This window comes from Garra rufa, chromosome 4 (genome assembly GCF_049309525.1).
Source record: "Garra rufa chromosome 4, GarRuf1.0, whole genome shotgun sequence".
NCBI classification, from domain to species: domain Eukaryota; kingdom Metazoa; phylum Chordata; class Actinopteri; order Cypriniformes; family Cyprinidae; genus Garra; species Garra rufa.
In genome coordinates, this window is record NC_133364.1 from 44,299,866 (window position 1) to 44,326,809 (window position 26,944).

General features: G+C 45.8%; 1 protein-coding gene across 1 annotated transcript in view; it reads left to right on the forward strand.

Moving 5' to 3' along the window:
- Nucleotides 1-26,230, forward strand: part of LOC141334079 (uncharacterized) — a 36,514-nt gene extending 10,284 nt beyond the window's left edge. The window contains exon 3 of the mRNA XM_073839230.1: nt 25,403-26,230. Within this exon, the coding sequence (XP_073695331.1) occupies nt 25,403-26,156 (754 nt within the window). The 3' untranslated portion in view covers nt 26,157-26,230. The remainder of the gene's footprint in view (nt 1-25,402) is intronic.
- Nucleotides 26,231-26,944: the final 714 nt, after the last annotated feature.

Genomic DNA, 26,944 nt, shown 5'->3' on the forward strand with positions numbered 1-26,944 from the left:
AACAACCTCTGTTAGAGTATAATTACTGTTGTTGTGAACATGTAGTCAGAGCGGCCTACGAACTCCATCGAGAGTGTTGAAGCTGACTTCTGCTGATGAAACTGCAAACTATTTTCTTCAGTAAACATGACTTCGATTGATTGAATCTTTGACTCCTGGTTTTTTTTGTTCATCATATCTGGTCCTTGGGTTTTTACTGTAAAATTCCCCTTACAGAACTAATCAACCTCACTCTTTATATAAATGGCTCTAGTATCGAGGTTAAAGAAATAAAGAGTGATGGTAAGTTTCCTCATCCAGCCCTCTACGAAACCCAGCACGTCTCACCGGCTCACTCCTCGCCTGGACTCCCCACATACCTCACCAATAGCTCCTCCCTCCTCGCCAGCCCGGAGCTCGCGGCCAGCCCTCCAACATCATGGCCAATCTTGATGGCCAGCGTGCTAGACCCACCATTGAGGTCAGTACGGGCCGCCACGCCAGCTCACAAGATGGCTGCCACGCCAGTCTCATCCAGCCTTCCAGAGTCTTCGCTGGTTCCGCCTCCAGAGCGCCCTCCAGTGTCCGCGCCTCCAGAGCGCCCTCCAGTGTCCGCGCCTCCAGAGCGCCGTCCAGAGCCCGCTCCTCAAGAGCGCCGTCCAGAGCCCGCTCCTCAAGAGCGCCGTCCAGAGCCTCCGCTGGTGCAATCCAGCCTTCCAGAGCCTTCGCTGGTTCCGTCCAGCCGTCCTGAACCTTCACTGGTTACGTCCAGTCCTCCAGAGCCTCCGCTGGTGCAATCCAGCCGTCCTGAACCTTCACTGGTTACGTCCAGTCCTCCAGAGCCTCCGCTGGTGCAATCCAGCCTTCCAGAGCCTTCGCTGGTTACGTCCAGTCCTCCAGAGTCTCCGCTGGTGCAATCCAGCCTTCCAGAGCCTTCGCTGGTCCCGTCCAGCCGTCCAGAGCCTCAGCTGGTCCCGTCCAGCCATCCAGAGCCTCAGCAGGTCCCGTCCAGCGATCCAGAGCCTCAGCTGTTCCCGTTCAGCCATCCAGAGCCCCAGCTGGTCCCGTCCAACCATCCAGAGCCTCCGCTGGCCCAGCCCAGCCTTCCAGAGCCTCCGCTGGTCCTGTCCAGCCTTTCAGAGCCCACTCTGCCAAACGGTCCCTCCAAACCCCTGAATTCCCCAAAGAAAATTTTGGGGGGGCGCCATATACTCCTGGCCAACGTGGCCGGGCCGAGGACTGAGGCCAAGGCCACGGGGGCTGCCCAGCCATGACCACCTGAACTGCCTGTCCGGCCGTGGCCGCCTGACCCGCCATGGCCACCCGAATGGCCTATCCGGCCGTGGCCGCCTGACCCGCCATGGCTTCCTGTTCCGCCCTGGAGGCCTTCCCAACCCAGCAAGGTCCTGCCCCGGAACGGCCTCCAGGGCGCCCGCCCCCCCTCCCTGGTGTTTCCATCACGGCGCGAGACGCGCCTACCGGGATAATGTCACACCCTCAGCACGTTCCCTCAGTCCCAATCACTGCGATCCTTCATCAATCAGCCAATCCCCACTGCACCACGCCCGTGAACCATCACCAGAGTTCTAATCACCGTCACCTGCACCAGCAATCACCACTCCCTTTATATACTCACCTCTGCCATTCACTCACCGGCTGGAATCAAAGTTACATGGACACCTCTCCGTGGATCTTCACCTCTTCCTGTTGTCTCTCCTGTGCTCCTCGTGGACTGCTTCTGTGTTATCCTGTGAAACACATTAACCGCCTTAAGGGAAGTGACTTTTGTGTTGTGTTGTGTTTGAAGACTCGGCTACCGAGACCCATACTCACCTGTCTTCACATGTTTGAACTGTGCACCATTGTCAATAAATAACACGAAAGATACTCACCCTCTCCTTTTGTGTGTGGACGTGACACCTGCAGCCCGCTGAACACCACAGAGGACTTCATGACAGCAGAGGTGAGTTGCCATCTGAACGCAATTATTGGCTGTCCGCTGGTGTCACAGTGGAAGCTGACACAGACACCAAAGGAAACACAAAAGGATGAGCAGTTCCAAACAAAATTGTGAAAAAAATTGTAACAACAGGATGGCAGAATATGCTTAAAGTGTTGCCATTTCAGACTGGAAAGTGCATACTAAAACAAGAGGACCTGTTGTTTGCACTAATGTGTTTTTGAGCTGCTCCTACCTCCTGTACAGGGGTCAGGTCAGCCCAGTAGAATTGCTCTTGGGGAAGAAAATTGTACTACTCTTTGACCCTTAGACCAAAATAGACAAACAAAGCAAAAAGAAAAAGAATATCAAGCATACTACTATAGGCTTGTGATCAGCCAATGACAAAAGAAAGAAAAGATGGAGATCAGGCCTGGATTACCTTCATTCTGAACGTCTCGGTCACTGAGCGGATCCAACCAAGCTGGTCCAAAATGGCAGAGGCCTCAAAGCCAACAAAAGGTTTGGACAGATATGACTGTTATGACGTCAGTTTGAGCAATTTCATCTTTGTCCCAGATTACTTCCCTTGCTGTCAATCAGGAACTAAATAACTCCATGGTATTGGAAATAAATATGAACAGCTAATAAAAGCATAATTTTCAAGACATTAACCAAAACAACAACATTTTATCAATATGAATAAAATTATATAGATGGCTAATAAATACTTTAAACCTCTTACGTTATCAAAGGAAAACAAGTCAGCTAGACAACAGCTTCAGTGTTCTAATGAGGACTTCTATGAAGGCAACTGCAAACAATGATCTCTCTGTCTTTCACTTTCGGGCATTCTGTCCACAGTGGGACAGAGGTTTGTCAGTGAGAGCATGTAATCAAACAAATTACTTAAACACACCTTTAAAATTAAGCAAAACATTTGAAATGTTAGCATCAGGGTTGCTGTAAAATCATATTTAAGACTTTTTTAAGACAAACAGAGAAAAATGAAAACCAGTTTTGCACAGCAAAATAAACAGCCATTCAACAGTTTTAACATGTCAGTGTTTATTCAACGAAATCTGTAACATAAAGACTGATACATCTCAGTATATTTTTGTAGCTTAGAAGCCCTTCTCTCAATTTCTCTATCCAAAATATCATCTTCAAACATAACGACATACGATTTGTCATTAATTTTTGTGGTCAGCTGTCTTTTGCTAAACGGTGCAATACCAAACCTGGCTATATATGCCATTTTATCTCTGCCACAGGTGAATGTTTTTACATGCTCTGAATCAGGAAATACTGCCTTAAAAATATCCCAGCCTGTTATTTCCCAAATGAGGTCATGAGCTGAGATTAAGAGCACTGTCTTAAAGGGCTTAGACTGGAGTAGAAGCCTAAGATACACTGATGGAAACAAATATATTATATATCATCTATTCTGCTGACACAAAAGCCATGTACAGGCCATGAATGTTGCATATGACCCCAAGAACACCATCACCACCGACAAGCATGGAGGTCGAAACATTAAGCTTTGGTGGTGTTTTTCTGCTAAGGGGACAGGACAACTGCACCGCATCAAAGAAACGATGGATGGGGCCTTGTACTGTCAAATATTGGGTGAGAACCTCCTTACCTCAGCCAGGGCAGTAAAACAAGAAACTTTCTATCTATTTTTTTTTTCCTAATTTGAGCATACTACTTCTTTTGAGTTGGCTGAGAAGGTTCCCACTGTAACCCAATCAAACTGCTCCTAGTTGGTAAGATGAAAACTTACTGTAATTAAGAAAGTTAGCAATAAGTGAGATGCAGAAACTGCAGGACATTCTGACCTTAGCAGATGTCCAAGGCACAAACAAGTATCCTTTAACATACATATCATGTTTATTTATTTATTTATTTTTTATTACAATTATAATTGGAAATATTTTTACTGTTTTATCACAAATTATTGAACTTCTCCATTTATGACCCTGTAAACATCACAGAATCAGCAGGCAGAACAATCATTTTGGTTTGCATAAATGGTAGGAGCTATGGTTTTATATTTGAATTCACTCTTGTTTCTTTGTGCATTACAAAATAACCAGATATTGTTCTATATTTTAATTTTAGGTCAGTATGATTTGCACTTGCCAAACTTACTATACAGATTATGTCTGGCACAGTGGACACCTGAAATGACTGGCCTTATAAGAAGTGGGTATTGGCCAGCATCTGTGAATGCCGACACATTTTTTTTCAGTTGATGTCTTCAGCACATTTGAAGAAATGAAAACTATTGCACCAAGTATTCAAGACAAGGTTATTTTTGCAGATGTTGGAGAGGAGGACTTATCATTTACTAAGGGTAAAATCAGTGTGGATCAAAATTGGTAAGAGGAGAAAAGAGAATATTAGTGTAGCTATTTCATTTACTCTTTACTAATCTAATGTATAGTTAAAAATGTGAATTAGTGTATTTTTCTGATTATTTTTTTAGAAAGTGCACCGGTGCTCCAATGATAGTGATGGTAGCGTTATTCTTGACCCCACTCCAGACACAGAAACAAGTGTACCTGAGCTTAGAAAAACTGACTGTGTAATCATATTTTTTTTAATTCTAAACCAGAAAGTCAAAGAAATGAAGCCAGGAAAAACTACAGTTCAAGCCCTTTGCATGTATACTGATCAAATATATCAGACAAAAGATACGCGAGACATGGGGCCTAGTCCTCCATGGAAAACAAAACAGAAGATCGAAGTCTCTCTGAATCGAATATACTCTCTGAGACAGCTACATGGAATCTGTAACAAACAATGAGTTTTACACTTTCACCAATCTGTCAACAAGAAACTACAATGGAAACCTCTTTTCAATTACAACAAGGAAAACCACTATTGAACCTTTGAAGACACCTATATTGTCTATATGTCACAATTCTGTCAGTTTATGTCTTTGGTTTATCCCATTTGTCTTCCCCCCGTTGATCTGTGTCATTTGGTTTAGCCCTCGTCATCATTATTTCTAGCACCTGTCCTTGTATCATTAGTCATCTGTGTCACCTGTGTTTAATCATTAGTTCCCCTTTAAAAGTCTGTCTTTGTCTTGAGTTCACTGTCGGTCTTTTCTTATGTTAAACGTTGTACTCGTGTGAGGAAGTTTATCTGTGTTCCTGCCTGTTCCTGCTTATTCATCTGAAGATTATATTAAATATTAGTGTTTATTGTACCTTCGTCTCGTGTCTCGTCAGTCCTGCACGAAACCTTAACAGAAAGACCGACCGAAACAGTTTGACCGGCACCTTCCCCTACGTTTATTTTTTCGTTTTGTCAGCCTCAGTGTTTTGTTTTTTGGTTTTCATCATTCTTCATGGACCATACTGTTCTCCTGATCCTCCTGAGGCAGGGGGAACGCTCTCTTGAGGACCACACACGTGAGTTTCTCTTCCTGGCTAACCAGTCACACTTCCCGGATAGCAGCCTATGCGTCCACTACTGCCTAGGACTGAACTCTGCCACCAAGGCGATGCTATCCGGGGAGGGTCCTTAAGAGAGCCTGCCGGATTTCATCGAGTGGGTGCTGGCGTCCTGCCAATCTTCCTGGACTGTCAGCGTCGTCGAGGAGGACGTCAGCCCCACTCACGACCCAGAACCCAGACAAACATCACCCCGACATGCGGAGTTGCAGCCCGAGCCCACCGACGATGGAGAGCCAGAGCCGAGAGCGACAGAGCCAGAGCCGGACCCATCGGACCAGGTGCGAGATAACTCTGATAACTTGATAGACTTCAATACAGAAATATCCGTCTGTCCTGTCTGCCCAGAATTCCCACCCACCCACCCTCTGTCATCCGATGCCATGTTCGTCTGGCCGCCGCTGTCCCCTGACAGCCCCTCAGCTCACCCTCAGCCCACCACCTGTGCAGTGGGCTCGCCGCGGGGCTGCCAGTTTCCATCGGCGTCTCGGCTGGAGGATCCCTCAGCTCCGCCTCCAGCCTCTGAGTCCAGGACTCCGCCTCGGCCCTTCGACCCCGCGGTTCCACCTCGGCTCTCGACGCCCTCCTCTTCACCGTCGCCCATCGATCCACCAGCTCCACCGTCTTTCCGGCTCCGCCCTGGTCAGTCGTCACCCCATCGGCTCCTCAGGACTCTGCTCCTCCGGCTGTGCCTCGTCGCGCCGTCCCACCGGCTCCTTGGGACTCCTCCTTCCTGCGGGCACAGCCTCCATCCTCTGTCGCTCCGGCTCCGCCGCGGATCTCCGGGACTCCGCCTCCGCCTCGGGCGCCAGAGCCTATTCCACCTTGGCCCTCCAGATCCTCGGCATCACCCCGGATCATCGGCTCTCCGTCTCCGCCTCGGGCTCCTCCGCCACCTGCTTCGCCTCTGTCGGTCAGCCCCATGGAGTCGGCATCCCTTCTTCCACCATGGTTCCTCCCTCCGTCGGCTCCACAGTGGGCCGTCATCATGGCTGCGGTCTGGGTCTGTTCCTCCTGCCTTAAGCCCTACCCATGTCCTCCCTGGCTCCTCCCTCCGTCGTCGCCCCTCTGGACTGTCTGTTCTGCCACCTGGACTTTTCTTTTGGTCCCCCTCCTGGTATCGCGTCCTCCGCCGAAGCCTCCTCCAGTGACTCTGTTGTTTTGTTTTCTTGCCCCTCTTGTCCATTTTTGTTTATTCTGTCTACGGCGCGAGGACGCGCCTATTCGGAGGGGGGCGTAATGTCACAGTTCTGTCAGTTTATGTCTTTGGTTTATCCCATTTGTCTTCCCCCCCCCGTTGATCTGTGTCATTTGGTTTAGCCCTCGTCATCATTATTTCTAGCACCTGTCCTTGTATCATTAGTCATCTGTGTCACCTGTGTTTAATCATTAGTTCCCCTTTAAAAGTCTGTCTTTGTCTTGAGTTCACTGTCGGTCTTTGCTTATGTTAAACGTTGTACTCGTGTGAGGAAGTTTATCTGTGTTCCTGCTTATTCATCTGAAGATTATATTAAATATTAGTGTTTATTGTACCTTTGTCTCGTCAGTCCTGCACGAAACCTTAACATATAGCACCAAACAACATCATACTGTCTCACTAAACCACCTGACCGCAACAGTTGAAGTGTTATGAAACTCTGTCCAAAGTGCCACACACCTCAACAGAACTTGTCCCCAAAAGATTCATATCACAGATGTCAGACTTGGAAAATCCAAAGGAAAGTATCAAGCGATCTCACAAAATGCAACGGCACTGACATTCATGTTAGGAAAAAAAGAACTTGCTCTATCAATCTTCAACTCACTTCTCTCCACATTCATTAGATGTGAATGCAAACTTGACCTAATGGATTGTCAAGAAATTTAATAATTTCTCCTTACTGCAGGAGCTTTAACACTTCAATACACCTCGGAAAACCAGATCACCTCCCTTTCTAAAGTAAACGAGACAGACCAGAAACAAAAACCTGACAAAGACTTTTACAGTGATAAAGAGCTATACTGCAACCAGTTACCAGTTATCATTTTGATGTTTCCCCACCATCTGGGCCAGAGTCCACAAAAACCACAGAAACAAGAAACAACAGCAGACTGTCTGGCACTAAAAGAACTACATCAACTTTCAAACCCCACTGTTGTCCCACCACCTGTTCCACAATTAACAAAAAAAAAGCACACTCCCTAAAGACCACAAAAAGAGAGAAAACATCAGACTGTTCAGCAGCAGAAAAACTACATGAATCTTCAAACCTCACCAGCTGTTCCACAATACAAAGCCCAGAAACAAAATACTCCACCAGCAACACAAATACAACAGAAACCGACCAAACAAAAGACAAAATGGAAGAAACAAATGTTGCAGACAACAGGACTTTGACGACATTACCGAACTGTTGCTGTAATAGTAAGCCTTTTAACAGAATTCAGCATATGAATCAGGTACAGTCTATTTCTTTAGAAACACACTGCCGTACTTATAAAGGACCAACACCACAAAAGCTTTCAAAGAACACATACACCACAACAACAGTTTCTTTTTAGAAACACTTGTCTGTCACAGTCTTCAGCTGGTGTACCAAGGATGGTCACCAGAGGACACTGTGTTTATGTGTGAGCACATGGCTTGTAGTGTGTTTGTTTGTTGCCATGTGCTTTCTCCTGTCTGTTGTCTGACCGGTCCATCTTGTTACCTTCTTATTGTTTCAGTGGTTCCACCTGTGTCTCCCTCATTACCTGCCCTATATAGTCTCCCAGTGTTTGCTGTCCTATGCTGGTTCATTAGTTGTATGTACGTGTGTTGTTGTACAAGCATTTCAAAGAACTGAACTAAATATAAACTACATTCTATTTCTTTACAAACACAACAAGCTAAATGTACGTAAATGTGCAAAAGCGAACACTTTTGCAGAACTTAATTCATCTTAAATGTGCATTTTTTTGTTTCTGCCGGCTGCCATCCTCTTCAGATGCACCCATGCTGCAATAAAGTGTATTTTTATATGAATCAAAGAAATAACACGACAAACCGCAAATCTGGATGAAAAAAAACCTAAATAAATTTAGCCTAAATATCGTGACTTTTATCATTACTCCACTTCCATATGAGAATGCATTTTCAATGTGTTACAGTCAGTGATAAAGAATAATGACCACCACATTTGTCCTCTCCATTGGAAATCAAAAAGAAAGGCTTTTTGAGGATTCCTTACACTGTTTTCCTGTTGCATCTCCCTGTTCCTGTGTAAGCAGTTTCCCACGATACTCCAGCACAAAATCCTCTTTCTGAATAAACTCTTTTGTAAATACTCCTTGTCCTAATGGATGAAAGAATAGATTAAAACCCTGTTCACAGCAAGAGTGATAACTATAAAAACAACTATAAAGACATCTACACCAGCAAACAATATTGTCTGTTTTTCTAAGCGCACACTTGTTTGCCTCTTTAAATTCTCCAGCTCATTATAGCAGGACTGAATCTGATTGGGTTGGTGTTTGTATCATTCATCAGCTGGAAAAAAAATCGTTTTGAAAGTAATTCTAACGATATCGTTTCTCTGTGCTGTTATCGTTATAGCTGTGGTGTGGACTCTGCTATTCTTTAATATTGAGAACTATTTTAAGAACTCTATTGCTCTATTACTTATAGTTATCTTCCTTGATGTGAATGGGCCTTAAGAGCCACCTCATTGTCTTTTTTTGTCTGCATTTTAACATTCACACAACATTCATCACTGTGTACAAATATTTTTTTTGTAACTATATGTGGTTATTTAAATGTCAGAAACAAACATTATTTTGTTAGCATAGAACAGTAGTGATTGTGCAAGACAGTCTTTGGCTGTAAAAAGGCAGGAAAGCAGATTTGATTAAAGTAGTTAATAATGTCCAGTACATAACTTTCAAATCACACCAGTTTGACTGAATGGTCCAGGGACCAGCCTAGAGAGATGATGACAAGTCTAACTGAATGTGCACAAAACTATGAGACATTACAAAACGCTACAACACTTAGTCAGTCCAGTGTATGGAGTACCGTACCTTTGAACTTGTTAATGAACCACCGCTCAAGGTATGGCTTGTTAGTTTTTGATTCTATGTGGCTCTCTGCATCATGTACAGGGCTAAGCCTGCATCGCTTAGAAATATTTTCCATTTCCTCTACCTGCAGAAATTAGGATATAGTACTTTAAAAACACAGAACGGTTTGCTGAACATTTGCAAATGTATACATGTGTAATATGCTGCACCATAGTGTTTGTATACACAGAATTGCTTCATTCCAGTGTGTTTGATATCAATTCAGTTGAATTTTACAAGAAAGATCCAAAGTCCAAACACACTCAGACTACTTCTAGAGGTGGTGTCAGTAGTTTGCTTCAGGTTTTTAGTACAGTTCATATTTCATTAAAAATATAATAAAGATAATTAATTATTATGCTAATTGTTAATGTTAATTATGCTAAAGAGATGCTTTTTGTCCTTTTTGTGTTATTCTGCTATTCAGACCTTAAACATTTAATTATATTAGTATATTATAGACAGTCAATACAATATTAATAATGAATTATCAATTCTAAATTACAAATTTATATTCTTAAAACTGTGTGAGCTGACCTCAGTTACAGTTAATTGACATTAAATAAAGAAGTAAAAATCAAGTGACAAACACATTAATTTAAAAGTTTACAGTATTACATAGAACCCATCTGAAAGTATAGGCTAAGAAAAAATATATATTCCCCAAAGCTCAGGGAAAGGTTGCATTATTACCATAAAACTGACAACATGGATGTCACAGTTCTTCCAAAAGTTTTAATTATTTAGTCGCGGTCTATCTTCGAGCTCATTAAATCGCATATAGATTATGATGGCGTGAATATATATTTTAACGACTGCCACCAGAAAACAATGCATAGAGAAATAAACCATACAGACAATACTATTTTTATGAATCAATACATCAATCTTAATACTTATTTACTTACCTAATTTGCTGCTGCTGCATCACTCACTCAGTTTGAAAAGTTTGTGAGAGACTACACAGCCACCATCTTGGTGCTTTTGATACAAAAAAGCAATTGTTTTTTGGTTGGTCACACACTGTCACACCTTCAGCACGTTCCTTCAGCCCCAATCACCGTGACCCATCACCAACCAGCCAATCATCACTGCACCACACCCGTGAACCATCTCCAGAGTTCTAATCACCCACACCTGGAACCGCAATCACCACTTCCCATATATACTCACCTCAGTCATTCACTCACCGGCTGGAATCAAAGTTACATGGACACCTCTCCTTGGATCTTCTCCTCCGTCTCTCGTTTCTCCTGTGCTCCACTCGGATCTCTACTGGATCAACCTGTGAAGCATATATTCACCACTTTAAGGGAAGTGACTTTACTCTTGCTGGCGATTGCCTATGAACTTGTGTTTACCTGATCGGACCGTGTTTGATGACTCGGATACCGAAGTCTCTATTCACCTGTTTGAAGTGTGCACGTCTGTAAATAAACACCTTGAAAGCTACTTACCCTCTCCTTGTGTGTGTGTGGTCGTGACAGGATTCCAGCCCCGAAAAAAGGAATTACTACAGCTCGCTCATGGAAACGGCAACGTCATCAGCCACTGCTTCTCCCGATCCATTCGCCGAAATGGTGAATGCCCTCCGTCAATCTCTGCAGACTGTTCCCCTTGCAACCAGAGCTAACACTACGACGATCTCCAACACACCCTTCTCTCGCCCCCTGAATTATTCCGGCGACCCAAGCGGATGTGATGGTTTCCTCCTTCAAAGCTCTCTTTACATTGAAGCGAATGCTCACCATTTCCCTAACGAAATCTCCAAAATCTCCTTCCTGGTTTCACTTCTCACGGGACCGGCACTTCAATGGGCCAATGCGCTCTGGGAATCGCGGAGTCCAGCGCTGGCCTCACACCATGCATTCACCTCACACTTCAAGGAAGTTTTCGGAGCCGCTCTCACACCCCTATCAGTGCACGATGAACTCATCACTCTGCGTCAAGGTACAACCAGCATACATGAGTACACCTTGCGCTTCCGCTCTCTAGCAGCCCATAGTGGTTGGAATCAGATTGCTCTCCTAGCAGCATATCGTAAGGGGCTCAAACCACAGATTCGCAAACACATGGTAATCTATGAGGATAGTGTACCGCTAGAGACTTTTATCAAGAAAGCCACTAGTGTCTCGCAGCATCTCTCTGCCTGTCCCTCTACATTGTCTGTGGCTAGTTCTCTCCCATGCAGAGCTCCATCACCTCAACGAGACTGTGAGGAACCCATGATCACCGACTCTTATCATCTGGATCCTGCAGAACGGAAACGTCGTATTGAGAACCGTCTGTGCCTGTATTGCGGTGAAGCTTCCCATCTCATCCACGTCTGCCCAGTTCGACCACCTCGTCCAATGGTGAGTACAGTAGCCATTTCTCCTGCAATATCACACTTACCCCGTCTTACTGCAAGCCTAACTGTGAACTCTCGTACTTTCCCTATACATGTTCTTGTGGATTCTGGAGCGGCTGGCAACTTTATCTCCTCCCATTTCATTACCAAGCATCAAATTCCCACCGTTAAAAATGAAATCAGATATCGCATCATGACCATTCAGAACTCACCATTGGGCGACGGTAAAATCACCCGACGCACCAGAGAGGTAATAATAATTTCCCCACACGACCATCGTGAGAAATTAACCCTTCTCGTACTTCCCCGAGCCAATGTGGACGTCATCCTGGGCAGACCGTGGCTAGCAGAACATCAGCCTCACATCGACTGGAGCACAGGAGAAATCCTAGGCTGGAGTGCAGGATGCCAAAACCACGGGTACCGTCCTCCCTCGTCTGCTTCACGACAACTTCGTCCTGCTGTTTCCCTCAATGCAACCACCATCGAAAGTCCCAACATCCATTCTACAGTCACCATTCCCACCATCTACCAATCCTTCTCAGATGTCTTCAGCAAAGAACGAGCCACACAGCTACCACCTCACCGGCCCTGGGACTGTAGTATCGACCTACTGCCAGATTCAAAACTACCCCATGGAAGGATCTATCCTCTTTCACGTCCTGAGCAGGAGGCCATGAATGACTACATCCAGGAGGCACTCCACCAAGGGTTCATCAGACCTTCCACGTCCCCTGCAGCGTCCAGTTTCTTCTTTGTCCCGAAGAAGGATGGAGGCCTCCGGCCCTGCATAGACTATCGAGTGCTGAACGAAGCGACGGTAAAGTTTGCCTATCCACTTCCACTAGTTCCAGCGGCTCTAGAGGAGTTACGAGAGGCCCGCATCTTTACCAAGCTCGACCTCCGCAGTGCCTACAACCTGATCCGTATCCGAGAAGGGGACGAGTGGAAAACCGCCTTCATTACCCCGACTGGACACTATGAATATCAGGTAATGCCCTACGGCCTGGCCAACAGTCCATCCATATTTCAAAACTTCATGAATGAAATCTTCCGTGACTTCCTCCACCGTTTCACCATCATCTACATTGATGATATCCTGATCTACTCGCGAAATCTAGAAGAACACCACGACCATGTTCGCCAGGTCCTTCAACGTCTCCGCAAATACCAACTCTACCTGAAACAAGAGAAATGTGAATTCCATCAGCCCACCGTCTCCTTCCTCGGATACGTGATCTCTGCGGAGGGAGTTCGTATGGAGTCCGGTAAGGTAGATGCCGTAACCACCTGGGTGGAACCCAAATCGGTCAAAGAACTCCAACGCTTCTTGGGCTTCGCTAACTTTTACCGCCGCTTTATTAAGAACTATAGTCTCCTCTCAGCACCTCTCACTTCTCTTCTGAAAGGAGGACGTAAGGTACTTCAATGGACCCCTGAAGCTCAACAAGCCTTCGACCACCTTAAGCTCATGTTCACATCGGCGCCCATACTCCAACATCCTGACCCATCGAAACCCTTCATAGTGGAAGTGGATGCGGCAGACGCAGGCATCGGAGCCGTGCTATCACAATGGTCTGATGAGCCCCAATCCCTCCATCCGTGTGCGTACTACTCTAAGAAACTCACCCCAGCTGAACGGAACTACGGTATAGGTGATCGTGAGTTGCTGGCCATTAAGTTGGCCCTCGAAGAGTGGCGGCACTGGTTAGAGGGAGCCCAATATCCTTTCACCGTAATAACCGATCACAAAAACCTCCAGTACCTCCAGCAAGCCAAGAGACTCAATGCACGCCAAGCCCGCTGGTCACTATTCTTTGCACGCTTCAACTTCCAAATCACCTATCAACCCGGGCACAAGAACATCAAGGCCGACGCATTATCCCGTATGTACTCACCTGATCCTACTCTGGACACTCCTGACCCTGTTCTACCTCCATCTGTCTTTCTAGCACCTATTCAATGGCAACTTGATGAGGACATCCGTACCGCCACCCTCGAGGAACCTGCACCTCCGGAACTTCCTCCAGGCCGTACCTATGTCCCTCACGATCACCGGCTGCCGTTACTGGATAGTACGCACACGTCTCCTGGCTCAGGACACCCTGGCAGTAGGCGAACCCTCTCGCTCCTCCAACAGAAGTATTGGTGGCCCAACATGACCAGGGACGTGGATCGGTACGTCCGGGGGTGCTCGGTCTGCGCCATCAACACTACGCCCCGTCGTTTACCTGAAGGTAAGCTACAACCATTGCCCATTCCCCGCCGACCCTGGACCCATCTAGGAGTGGATTTTGCCACGGATCTACCTCCCTCTCGAGGGTACACAACAATTCTTGTGGTTGTTGATCGTTTCTCTAAAGCCTGTAAGCTAATCCCTCTCAAAGGTCTACCCACAGCTCTAGAAACAGCTGAAGCAGTGTTCCAGCATGTATTCCGGAACTTCGGACTTCCTGAGGATATCGTATCCGACAGAGGGCCTCAGTTCATCTCCAGGGTCTGGCGGGCGTTCTTCCAACTGCTGGGCACTTCAGTCAGCTTGTCATCCGGATACCACCCTCAAACAAACGGGCAGACCGAACGGAAGATACAGGAGATCTCCCGTTACCTCCGGGCGTACTGCTCCCAACATCAGGATACCTGGAGCCAGTATCTACCGTGGGCTGAGTATGCACAAAATTCCCTCCGTCAGACATCTACTGGTTTAACCCCATTTCAATGTGTCCTAGGCTACCAACCTGCACTGTTCCCATGGACCGGAGAACCCTCCGAAGTGCCCGCGGTAGATCACTGGTTCCGGGAGAGCGAGAGGGTGTGGGACTCAGCCCATGTCCATCTCCAACGGGCAGTTCGGAGGCACACCGAGCACGCTAACCGCCAGAGGTTACCAAATCCTGTTTATCTTCCTGGTGACCAGGTATGGCTCTCTACCCGGGACATCCGCCTCCGGCTGCCCTGTAAGAAGCTGAGTCCCCGCTACATAGGGCCGTTCACCATCCACTCACAAATTAATCCCGTCACCTACCGGCTGAACTTACCTCCACGTTATCGGATCTCTCCCTCGTTTCACGTCTCCCTACTAAAACGTCACACTGATCCTCTGTTCCCTTCCTCAGCAGAACCGGAACCACCTCCTCCTCCAGACCAACCTGAAGTCCTCGGGGACGACGTCTACCAGGTCCAAGAGATCCTAGACTCCCGGCGGCGGAACGGCCAACTTCAGTACCTCGTGGACTGGGAGGGGTTCGGACCCGAGGAGAGATCGTGGGTACCCCGTGATGACATCTTGGACCCTGCTCTCCTCGAAGGGTTCCACCAACAACACCCGAAACGCCCAGCTCCCCGAGGCCGAGGTCGTCCCCGTCGCCGCTCGCGGGTGCCAGGAGTCACCCGTGGAGGAGGGGGTAATGTCACACCTTCAGCACGTTCCTTCAGCCCCAATCACCGTGACCCATCACCAACCAGCCAATCATCACTGCACCACACCCGTGAACCATCTCCAGAGTTCTAATCACCCACACCTGGAACCGCAATCACCACTTCCCATATATACTCACCTCAGTCATTCACTCACCGGCTGGAATCAAAGTTACATGGACACCTCTCCTTGGATCTTCTCCTCCGTCTCTCGTTTCTCCTGTGCTCCACTCGGATCTCTACTGGATCAACCTGTGAAGCATATATTCACCACTTTAAGGGAAGTGACTTTACTCTTGCTGGCGATTGCCTATGAACTTGTGTTTACCTGATCGGACCGTGTTTGATGACTCGGATACCGAAGTCTCTATTCACCTGTTTGAAGTGTGCACGTCTGTAAATAAACACCTTGAAAGCTACTTACCCTCTCCTTGTGTGTGTGTGGTCGTGACACACACAAGGTGCTACTGTGGCCTCAGAGCTTCTTCCTTGCTGACTAAGATCTAAATAAATAAATGTCATAGTAAATAAATCTGGGAATAAATAAACGTCAACATAATGCATAAACAAATACGAAGTAGTAAATGTTAAATAAACTTGGAAAGAAACACTTGTGGACATAGATGTTGTCATAAATACATGAATGAATAAATAAATTAGGAAAAATATAATTAACAATACATAAATATGTAAATAAAATTAAAAATATTACAATTTGTAAATATTTGTAACACATTTTTCTAATGTCTTTATATACATTTCAATTTGTAATTCACCAAGAATAAAATTCTGAATACTACTGTCATGATTTATTATTCGAGTATGTTTCCTCTTTCCTGCACATTTAGGATCACAGACACAAGGTGCGTTCCATTCGACCGTAAGTGGACTGCGAAGTGGACTTCACAGGGTATTCCGCCATCTTAAGTGAGATTCCAAACCGAAGGGAGCGAACATGTTCAGTTCGAAGGGCACTGCGAACGGCATAGGGAATAAGGGAACATCAGTACTTCACTTCACAGGAAGTGGACGGGGAAAATTACCCAACTGTCATTGCGCACCGCGTCACCAGTTAGAACAAACGATGGAGCAGAGCCTTTAAAGTTTTTTAAAGGCTCTGCAATGGAGCGGTTGCAATAAATGTTGTTATTATTATACAAATTAGAGTGTTTCTGAATGGTTATGGTGATTCATGTTACATTTGCATATTGTATTGTATGAATGAAAGTAAAACCGGCAAGGTGAGGCTCTATCATGTTTTATTTTGTTTTATTTAACATTACCACAAGATACTTAAATATAGGTAGGGTTGCCACCCGTCCCTTAAAATACGGAATCGTCCCGTATTTGAGAATGAAATTGCGCGTCCCGTTTTGAATCAATACGGGACGGGTTTTGTCCCGTATTTTTTATAATTTTTTTAAAGCAGCGTCTCATGCAAATAATCACTGCGGTAAAGCCAGCCGCGGTTCAGAAAAACACGGTCAAGCCAGCCGCGATTGATTTTAAGTGTGCGCGCATATTACAGTGACTACGGTAGTTTCAGGAACAACACAGAGAACGCGCTTGCAGAGCGCATTTTATTTAGACGCCCAGGGCTGAGAGATAATACTACAAAATGCTCGTGAATTTTTACTTATTTATTTGCATTTCTGCTTTAATATCCGTTTTATTTATTGGTGTACTTGACGGTTCTTTTCTGAGAAATGGGACATTATTAGACTTTAGAGTCTAATAAGTAGAAAAAAAAAACAATGATCAGTTCTTATTCAGGACGGCCCATATTATATGCAAAACTCATATGAAACCTTTTTACTGCAGCATTTTTGAGATATGGGACATGATTACATTTTAACGGGGTATATAGACCCCATTTCTAAAAAGTAGAAAAAAAACAATGATCAGTTCTTATTCAGGACGGCCCATATTATATGCAAAACTCATATGAAACCTTTTTACTGCAGCATTTTTGAGATATGGGACATGATTACATTTTAACGGGGTATATAGACCCCATTTCTAAAAAGTAGAAAAAAAACAATGATCAGTTCTTATTCAGGACGTCCCATATTATATGCACAACTCATATAAAACCTTTTTACTGCAGCATTTTTGAGATGACCCCACCAGCACCCCCCCCCCCCCCCGAATGCGTCCCTTATTTTTGGGTATTAAAAGTGGTAACCCTAAATATAGGCTGCGTTTTGTAAAGAAAGTGTGCGAGATAAGACCACTACAATCTATTAACGGTCTAAACATATACATTTTGACTATATTTATTATATACATAAGTTTATATGTATTTTATATGTATTTAAATCTTAAAGTAAAATAAATTACAATATTTATTTATGTTATATCATAAAATGCGTGACCCTGCCGTTGATTTGCTTTGATGACGTTCCAGGGCATTCCAAATGAGCGATTATTGTCAGCGAAGTCCACTTCAACGGATATACCGTGCTAAGGGAGTAGGGAGCAGTGAACACTGCGTAGGGACCCTGTCGATCGGAACGCACCTACAGAAGCGCGTGAACAGGACTTTTATTTGGATCTGGTGTGTGACGTCATAAGGCTGTGCCGCGCTCCTGCATCAGTGTTTCAGCTGAAGAAAGGTTTGTACTCTTAATCATTTAAAGTGTTTAAATTCATTAAAAACTCTCAATGTATTATATGTTTTACACGGTTAAAACGATTTTACAAGCTTCGATTTAAACTGTATAATTTTTGAATGCAACATTGTAATATTTTATCTAATAATGAACGTTATTTATTGTGAGTAAAGCGCATCCACAGATCAGTCTGATTTCTCTCTCTGTAGTGATTCAGAAACATGAATAACAAACTCCGAGTCAATTGAGTCAGTTGATTCACAAAATGATTCACTGTTTCGAATCTCCGCTCGCTGAGAGACCTGCTGCTCAAAACAGAGAAAATACAACGAGAACAAACTCAAACATGAGTAATGACAACTTTGACTGACAATTGAAAATGTTTTTGTTGTTGTTGTAATGACAATCTTAAAATACAATAGCGATTTTTCTTTTAAATATGCCTCGATTAAATTTAATATACTAATCATTAAATGTTAATCAAAACTGATTAGTAAGTGTTTGTCTAATTAGATCATTTAAGTCTATTAACTATCACTCTGACTCCCTTACTAGTGCACTGACTACTGAACTAGGGCTGATTGAGATGCACACAGATTTATTTTTTTCCTGTTAATAATTGTCATTTTACAGGACAAAGTTTCCCAACACAGAAAAACACTTCTGGTGAGGCAACTGAGATTCATGCAACATAAAGATGGCATTTATTAAAGAGGAGAGTGAAGACATGAAGATTGAAGAAACATTCAGAGTCAAACATGAAGATACTGAGGAACAAACAGGTTGGTTTTCATTCTCAAAGCTGAACTATTCTATGAACTGTCCTCTACATTTTCTCAATTCATTTGTCTTTGGCAGATGTTTTTCTACACTGTCTGCCCTCCTGCAGCTTTCTTTTTTGACAGCTTTATTTTTTCTTAAAGTTCTCTTAGTGCTCTAATTTAAAAACAGCATTTAAAGACTTGTGTCTCATTTAATATTTAAATGTTAATGTTCACTGCTAGGATTAAGTAACATTTTCCATATGAAATAGGTAAATAAGGGCTGTGTGCAAGTGCTCTAACTTGCTCTGATGTAATGTTGACGTATACAAAATAAAGTCCGACAACAGCCATTGCTTTCACTCAACTAGGGCTGCCCCCTTAATAGTTTACTGAATGTTATTCATCAAGAAGAGGATTAGTTAACTTGCATTTTATTAATTGGTCAGTCACACAAAAAATGGTTCATGTCAACGATAAACAGATTGTTAACAGCTGGTCCTTATAGGTGTCACACCAGGCCAGCAGAGGGAGCCCTGCCCCTCACAGACTGTTGCTGCTCCCTCTGCTGCTTCGCTGGTTACTTCCTGTCTGTCCTACATAAAAGCCAGCTACACACAGGGTGCGTTCCGATCGACAGGGTCCCTACGCAGTGTTCACTGCTCCCTACTCCCTTAGCACGGTATATCCGTTGAAGTGGACTTCGCTGACAATAATCGCTCATTTGGAATGCCCTGAAAACGTCATCAAAGCAAATCAACGGCAGGGTCACGCAGATTATGATTTAACATAAATAAATATTGTAATTTATTTTACTTTCAAATTTAAATACATATAAAATACATATAAACATATGTATCTAAAAAAATATAGTCAAAATGTATGTTTAGACCGTTAACAGATTAACAGATTTTTGTGGTCTTATCTCACGCACTTTTTTTCCCCACACACAGCCTATATTTAACTATCCTGTGATAACATTAAATAAAACAAGACAGAGCTTCACCTCGCCAGTTTTACTTTTCATAAAATACAATATGCAAATGTAACATGAATCGCCATAACCATTCATAAACACTCTAATTTGTATAATAATAACAACATTTATTGCAACCGCTTCATTTCAGAGCCTTAAAAAAAACTTAAACGGCTCTTCTCCATCATTACTTCTAACTGGTGACGCGGTGCGCAATGACAGTTGGGTAGTTTTCCCCGTCCACTCCCTGTGAAGTGAAGTACTGATGTTCCCTTATTCCCTATGCCGTTCGCAGTGCCCTTCGAACTGAACATGTTCGCTCCCTTCGGTTTGGAATCTCACTTAAGATGGCGGAATACCCTGTGAAGTCCACTTCGCAGTCCACTTACGGTCGAATGGAACGCACCTACACACTCTCACTGCGAAGTATTGATTTATGTCACACCAGGCCAGCAGAGGGAGCCCTGCCCCTCACAGACTGTTGCTGCTCCCTCTGCTGCTTCGCTGGTTACTTCCTGTCTGTCCTACATAAAAGCCAGCTACACACACACTCTCACTGCGAAGTATTGATTTGCATTTGCGGACTTTACCAAGCGTTATTCCTCGTTCCCAGTTTTTCCTAGTTTCTTTGTTGTTTTCCCTTTGCCCTAGCCATAGTTCTGTTTTTGTTTTCTCAGTCTTAGCCATAGTTCCCTGTTTCTTGTTTTCATTTCATTTGTTTGCTTTGGACTGCTCACCTGGCTTTTGACCCACGCTTGTTTATTGGATTACGAACTTGGATTATCTTCGCTGTTGATGTTTGCTGGTGATTTCGACCCTGTCTGTCTGTCTACGATTATCCTAATAAAGCCTTGCATTTGGATCCTCACTCTTGGTCGTCCCGTTTGTGACAGAATACTTCGCCACACCCGGATCCAGCGGCTTTATTCACCACCAGCATCACAACATGGACCCGTTCGACCAACTCCTGCTCCTCCGACAGGAAGATCGCCCTGTCAAGGAATATGTTCACCGTTTCAGTGAGTTGTTGCATAAAATACCATTTTTTGATGAGGTTTACCTCAAGGACTTATTCCGTATGGGACTGAATGAGCCAACAAGATCAATGCTGCCTGGAAGGGAATTCAGATGTACACTGAAGGACTTTTTTGATTATGCGCTGTTGTTATCTGGTTCTCCGTGCATGATGGAACTCACAGAGCCACAGCACAAAATGTCTGCCAGCCTAGAGCCTCTGCACAAGATGTCTGCTAGCTTCGAGCCACAGCACAAGATGTCAGCTAGCTTCGAGCCACAGCACAAGATGTCTGCTAGCTTCGAGCCACAGCACAAGACGTCTGCTAGCTTCGAGCCCAAGCACAAGATGTCTGCTAGTTCAAAGCCTGTTCATAAGATGTCTGCCTTTCAGGAGCCCGTTCACAAAATGACCGCCTTTCCCGAATCAGCTTTCGGAATGACCATCCTTCCTGAGTCCGCATTCAAGATGGTCACCCGATTGGACCCAGCTCACAAGAAATCTACCACGTCTGACTTCTCTCACAAGATGGCTGCCACCCCAAGGCCCGATCACAAGATGGCCGCCATCCCCAAGCCTGTTCACAAGATGGCTGCCACCCCCAAACCTGTTCACAAGATGGCCGCCATCCCCGAACCCGATCACAAGATGGCTGCCGCCACTCCAGAGTCTGCCCCCAAGATGGCTACCATCCCAAGGCCTGTTCACAAGATGGCCGCCGTCCCAAAGCCTGTTTCCAAGATGGCTGTCCTTCCCGAGTCAGCTCATAAGATGGCCGCCTTTCCTGAGTCTGCACCCAAAATGGCCGCCCTTCCTGATCCTGTTCGCAAAATGGCCGCTCTTCCAGACCCTGCTCACAAGATGGCCGCCGTTCCAAGGCCCGTTCATAAGATGGCTTCCGTTCCTGAGTTCCCGGTCAGAATGGCCACCACGCCAGAGCCTGCTGCAAAGATGGCCGCCACGCCAGAGCCTGCTGCTAAGATGGTCGCCACGCCAGAGCCCGCTGCAAAGATGGCCGCCACGCCAGAGCCTGCTGCAAAGATGGCCGCCATGCCAGAACCTGCACCCAAGATGACCGCCACGCCCATGCTTGCACACAAAATGGCAGCCACGCCTGAACCTGCACGCAAGATGGCCGCCATACCTGAGTCTGTTATTAACATGGTGGCTACAGCGTCAGACTCTCACCCTTCCAGGACGTATCAGAGACTAATGTCTAGCTTGGAGGACCCCCCACTGCTGTCAGCTCGTTCAGCTGGTCCCTTACTGTCAGCCAAGCCAGCACCTGCTAACGCCACGTCAGTCAAGCCAGCATCTGCCAACACCACGCCAGCCAAACCAGCATCTGCTAAAGCCACGTCAGCCAAGCCAGCGCCTGCTAACGCCACATCAGCCGAGCCAGCATCTGCTAACGCCACATCAGCCAAACAAGCGTCTACTAACGTCTCGTCTGCCAAGACAGCGCTCACATCAGCCAAGCCACAGCCTGTTCATTCCATGTCTGCTTCTCTTGAACCTGTACCAGCCGCCGGTCCTGCCAAGACAAGTCACGTCACAGTCACTGTTCATGTCGAGTCAAATCAAGACACAACTCCACTTCAAGAGTCACATCAAGACACAGCAGTATCTCCTGAATCATGTCCAGCCGCCGCTGTCCCAGCAAGACCAGGTCAAGTCTCAGCTGTTTCCCCAGAGCCAACTCAAGTCACAACCACTCCCTCAAAGCTAAGTCAAGTCACTGCTACTCCTGTCACGCCCAATCAAGTCACAGCAGTTCCTTCCAGGCCAGATCACGACTCACCCGAACACCCTGAGCCAGGTCATGTTTCACCCAAGCCACCGGTCCCAAACCATGCAGAGCCAACGCTCCCAAGCCATGCAGAGCCAACGCTCCCAAGCCTCACGTCCACTGACCCGGAGGGCATTCCTCTGCCAACTGCGTTACCTATTATGGCAATCGCCATTTTGAGTGTGTGGGCTGCACACTGCGCCCCAGTGGCCTCTTCTGCCCATGAGTCTGCCCACAAGTTTGCTCTGGAGAGCTCTTCTGCACGCATGTCCGCTGCGCCTATACCTCCTTCGGAGGTGGCGTACATAGCGGAACTTCACGCTCTGCCCGCTCCGCCAAGGCTTCACGCTCTGCCCGCTCCGCCTAGGCTTCACGCTCTGCCCGCTCCGCCAAGGCTTCACGCTCTGCCCGCTCCGCCTAGGCTTCACGCTCTGCCCGCTCCACCAAGGCTTCACGCTCTGCCCGCTCCGCCAAGGTTTCACGCTCTGCCAGCACCGCTAAGGCTTCACGCTCTGCCAGCACCACAAAGGTACCCTGCTCTGCCTGTTCCGCCAAGACTCCTCGCTCTGTCTGCTCCGCCAGGACTCCCTGCTCTGCCTGCGCTGCCAAGGCTTCACACTGTGCCTGCACCGCCTAGGCTCCCTGTCGTCTCTGACACGACCACGAAAGCCGTTCCTGAAGTTCTCGTCTGCCTAGTCACGACTAGGGAGGTCACCTTCCCCCATGAACTCTCTACCTCTCTCCTTGCTCTGTCTGCCTCCTCTGTCTCTGCTCTCCTCAGGTCCCAGTCCATGATGCGGCCTCCTGTTCCGCCCTGGGGGGCTCCTGCGCCTCCTGTCCCGCCCTGGAGGGCTCCTGCGCCTCCTGTTCCGCCCTGGAGGGTTCCTGCACCTCCCGCTCCGCCCCGGAGGGCCGCTCCGCCTCCCGCTCCGCCCCGGAGGGCCGCTCCGCCTCCTGCTCCGCCCTGGAGGGCTCCTGCGCCTCCTGCTCCGCCCTGGAGGGCTCTTGCGCCTCCTGCTCCGCCCTGGAGGGCTGCTCCGCCTCCTGCTCCGCCCTGGAGGGCTCCTGCGCCTCCTGCTCCGCCCTGGAGGGCTCCTGCGCCTCCTGCTCCACCCCAGAGGGCTGCTCCGCCTCCAGCTCCGCCCTGGAGGGCTTCTACGCCTCCTGCCCTGCCCCGGAGGGCTGCTCCGCCTCCTGCTCCGCCCTGGAGGGCTTCTAAGCCTCTTGCTCCGCCTCCAGCTCCACCCTGGAGGGCTTCTACGCCTCCAGCTCCACCCTGGAGGACTGCTCCGCCTCCTGCTCCGCCCTGGAGGGCTCCTAAGCCTCTTGCCCTGCCCTGGAGGACTCCTGAATCTCCTGCTCTGCTCTGGAGGGCTTTTGCCCAACCTGTTCTGCCTCAGTCTCCTGGCCCCCCCACCGCTCCCCTGGACTGTTTCTTCCTGTTGTTTTTTAGAGCGTCTGGAAGCCGCTCCTTGGGGGGGGGCTATGTCACACCAGGCCAGCAGAGGGAGCCCTGCCCCTCACAGACTGTTGCTGCTCCCTCTGCTGCTTCGCTGGTTACTTCCTGTCTGTCCTACATAAAAGCCAGCTACACACACACTCTCACTGCGAAGTATTGATTTGCATTTGCGGACTTTACCAAGCGTTATTCCTCGTTCCCAGGTTTTCCTAGTTTCTTTGTTGTTTTCCCTTTGCCCTAGCCATAGTTCTGTTTTTGTTTTCTCAGTCTTAGCCATAGTTCCCTGTTTCTTGTTTTCATTTCATTTGTTTGCTTTGGACTGCTCACCTGGCTTTTGACCCACGCTTGTTTATTGGATTACGAACTTGGATTATCTTCGCTGTTGATGTTTGCTGGTGATTTCGACCCTGTCTGTCTGTCTACGATTATCCTAATAAAGCCTTGCATTTGGATCCTCACTCTTGGTCGTCCCGTTTGTGACAATAGGCGTAATTACAGTATATCTGGCAGGAAATAAAAACATTCACCAATCATTCATCAACCTCACATATGGCTTATCATTTTAAATTGAAGCATGTAAATAAGCAGCTGACTGCTTCATCTGGTGACTCAAGCTGGATTGAGACACACATCAGTTTATCAGCCGCCTCAGTATTTATGATTTATGATGATTTATAAAAGTATGCTTTTCCAAATGCTCTTTATAAGTTTTGCCACTTGTATGATAATTTTGTCTACATCAGCATGATGTTTATTGCATTGTTTATGGCAAGTCGCCGATGGCAGTAGTGATGGGTGCAGAGACACTCAAAACAAGACATTCAAAAGAATTAAAAAGAAGAATGGCCGAAGGATTTATTTTTAATTGTTGGGAAAACGGCACAATGATACCCGCGCCCCCTTCCACAGACATGGGGAATCAAATAATCCATGGCACAGACAGTCAGAAAGGCTTACTCTTACTGGCCATGTTTCCATTAAGCACACCAATCAAGTTTCTCTTTCATGATAATATCCAATAAAACCACTGCCTTTTTGGTGTCCATTTGACTCAGCATGACCCAAATTAGAGAAAAAAACTAATAATTTTGCTTCTGTGATTAAAAAATTATTGAGTGCAAATTTGAGCTGTTGGTGGCACTAAAGGGTTTGAGTTACAGACTTCAAAGTTGCTGTGGTTCGTTGAGATTGTCCTCCATCTGTGTGCCAAATTTCGCTCATAGACTCGAGCGAGAGAAGAAGAAAAACACCAATGATTACAATAGGTGCCTGCCTAGGGTTTTTCAGATTACATGCAACATCTCTTGCAGTTGCTTAGTGGATATTAGATGTAGTTTTTTGATTTTGACTATTGAAATGTTTTGATGTCTGTTATTTTGTGCCATTAAACTGGGGTTAACTTTTTGTCTTTTTTCACCTTAGACCTGATGGCACTGAAAGAGGAGAGTGAAGTACTAAATGAAATGGAAGAGAACGATTATGATTTCATAAATGGAGAAAAATCTTTTAGTTATTCACAGACTGAAAAGACTTCCTCAATGACAATGGCTCAAATGACAGAAGATAAGCCGTACACATGCCAACAGTGTGGAAGGAGTTTTGCTCAACCTGGAAACCTTGAAATCCACATGAGAGTTCACACTGGAGAGAAACCTTATGCCTGCCAACAATGTGGAAAGGGTTTCACTCATAGAGGAAGTCTTAAAAGACATGTTTTAATGCACACTGGAGAGAAACCTTACACCTGCCAACAGTGTGGAAGAAGTTTCTACCAGAAAGGAAACCTTAACTCCCACATGAAAGTTCACACTGGAGAGAGCCTTTTCACCTGCCAACAGTGTGGAGTAAGCTTCACTCAAAAAGAAAGCTTTATCAGACACATGAGAATTCACAATGGAGAGCAGTCTTACACGTGTGATCAGTGTGGAAAGAGTTTTGATCAACATGAAAACCTTGAAGTCCATATGAGAATTCATAGAGAGAAACCCTACACATGCTCTGAGTGTGGAAAGAGTTTTAGTCAAAAACGGCACTTTGAAGATCATATGAGAATTCACTCTGGAGAGCAACCCTACACATGCCCTCAGTGCGGAAAGAAGTTTAATTATAAACGACACTTTGAAGACCACATGAGAATTCACACTGGAGAGAAGCCTTTAACCTGCCAGCAATGTGGAAGAAGTTTTAACCAAAAAGGAAACCTTAACAGCCACATGAACCTTCACACTGGAGAGACGCCGTTTATATGTGGTCACTGCGGAAAAAGTTTCAGAAATAAAGCAGAACTTAAATTCCACATGAGGTTTCACAGATGAGAGAACTGTAGTTTTATGTTATCAGTGTGATGTGAGTTATGTTATAACACCAGAGAAGCCATCACTGTGGAAAGACTTTCAGAAACAATCTTGAGGTTCACAGCAGATTTGTGCTTTATGTACACCTGGGTTTAAAATGGGTTTTGGTTGATCAGATCACAAATACAATAAACTGTCTCTGTATTTCTGTCTCTTTTGTCCACTTTTGTCACTTCTCTCTTCATTTTGTCAAGGGGAGGGTAAATGCATGGGATCTTTCAGATCTTCCGATCGACTGCATAAGATATGGTGACTGAGTAGATCGGACGTCACATCTTTACGGAAGTCACAGCGGCTCGTGAAAATGAACAGCTACTTTATTCAGGCTGTGTGCAGGTTACTGTGGATTGACTGTTTTGAAACTCATATGGTAGTTACATAGCCCCTAGACCTCAGTTATCATGAAAAAAGCCAGGAAATTTCGATTCTGACAATATGGGACCTTTAACGGACGACAAGTGACTGACAGATGACAAAAGAAGCTGCTGCTGCTGCATCAGTATGAGGTAAGGGTTTTGATAACTCTTGTAACATTATACTTATAAACAGAAATGTGAAATGCAAAATTGAATGTTTATTTTATTTTATTTTATTTTTTACAAAGTTATGGTTCAGAGTATTATTGTAAATAACTTTACTCCGGAGAATGAGCTCGTTTGTAAATGAATAACCTAACTTTATTAGCTGTTAGCTCACTAGCATTAATAAAGTAAATAAAAATTACCAAGAAAGACTGGTGAAACTGTTTA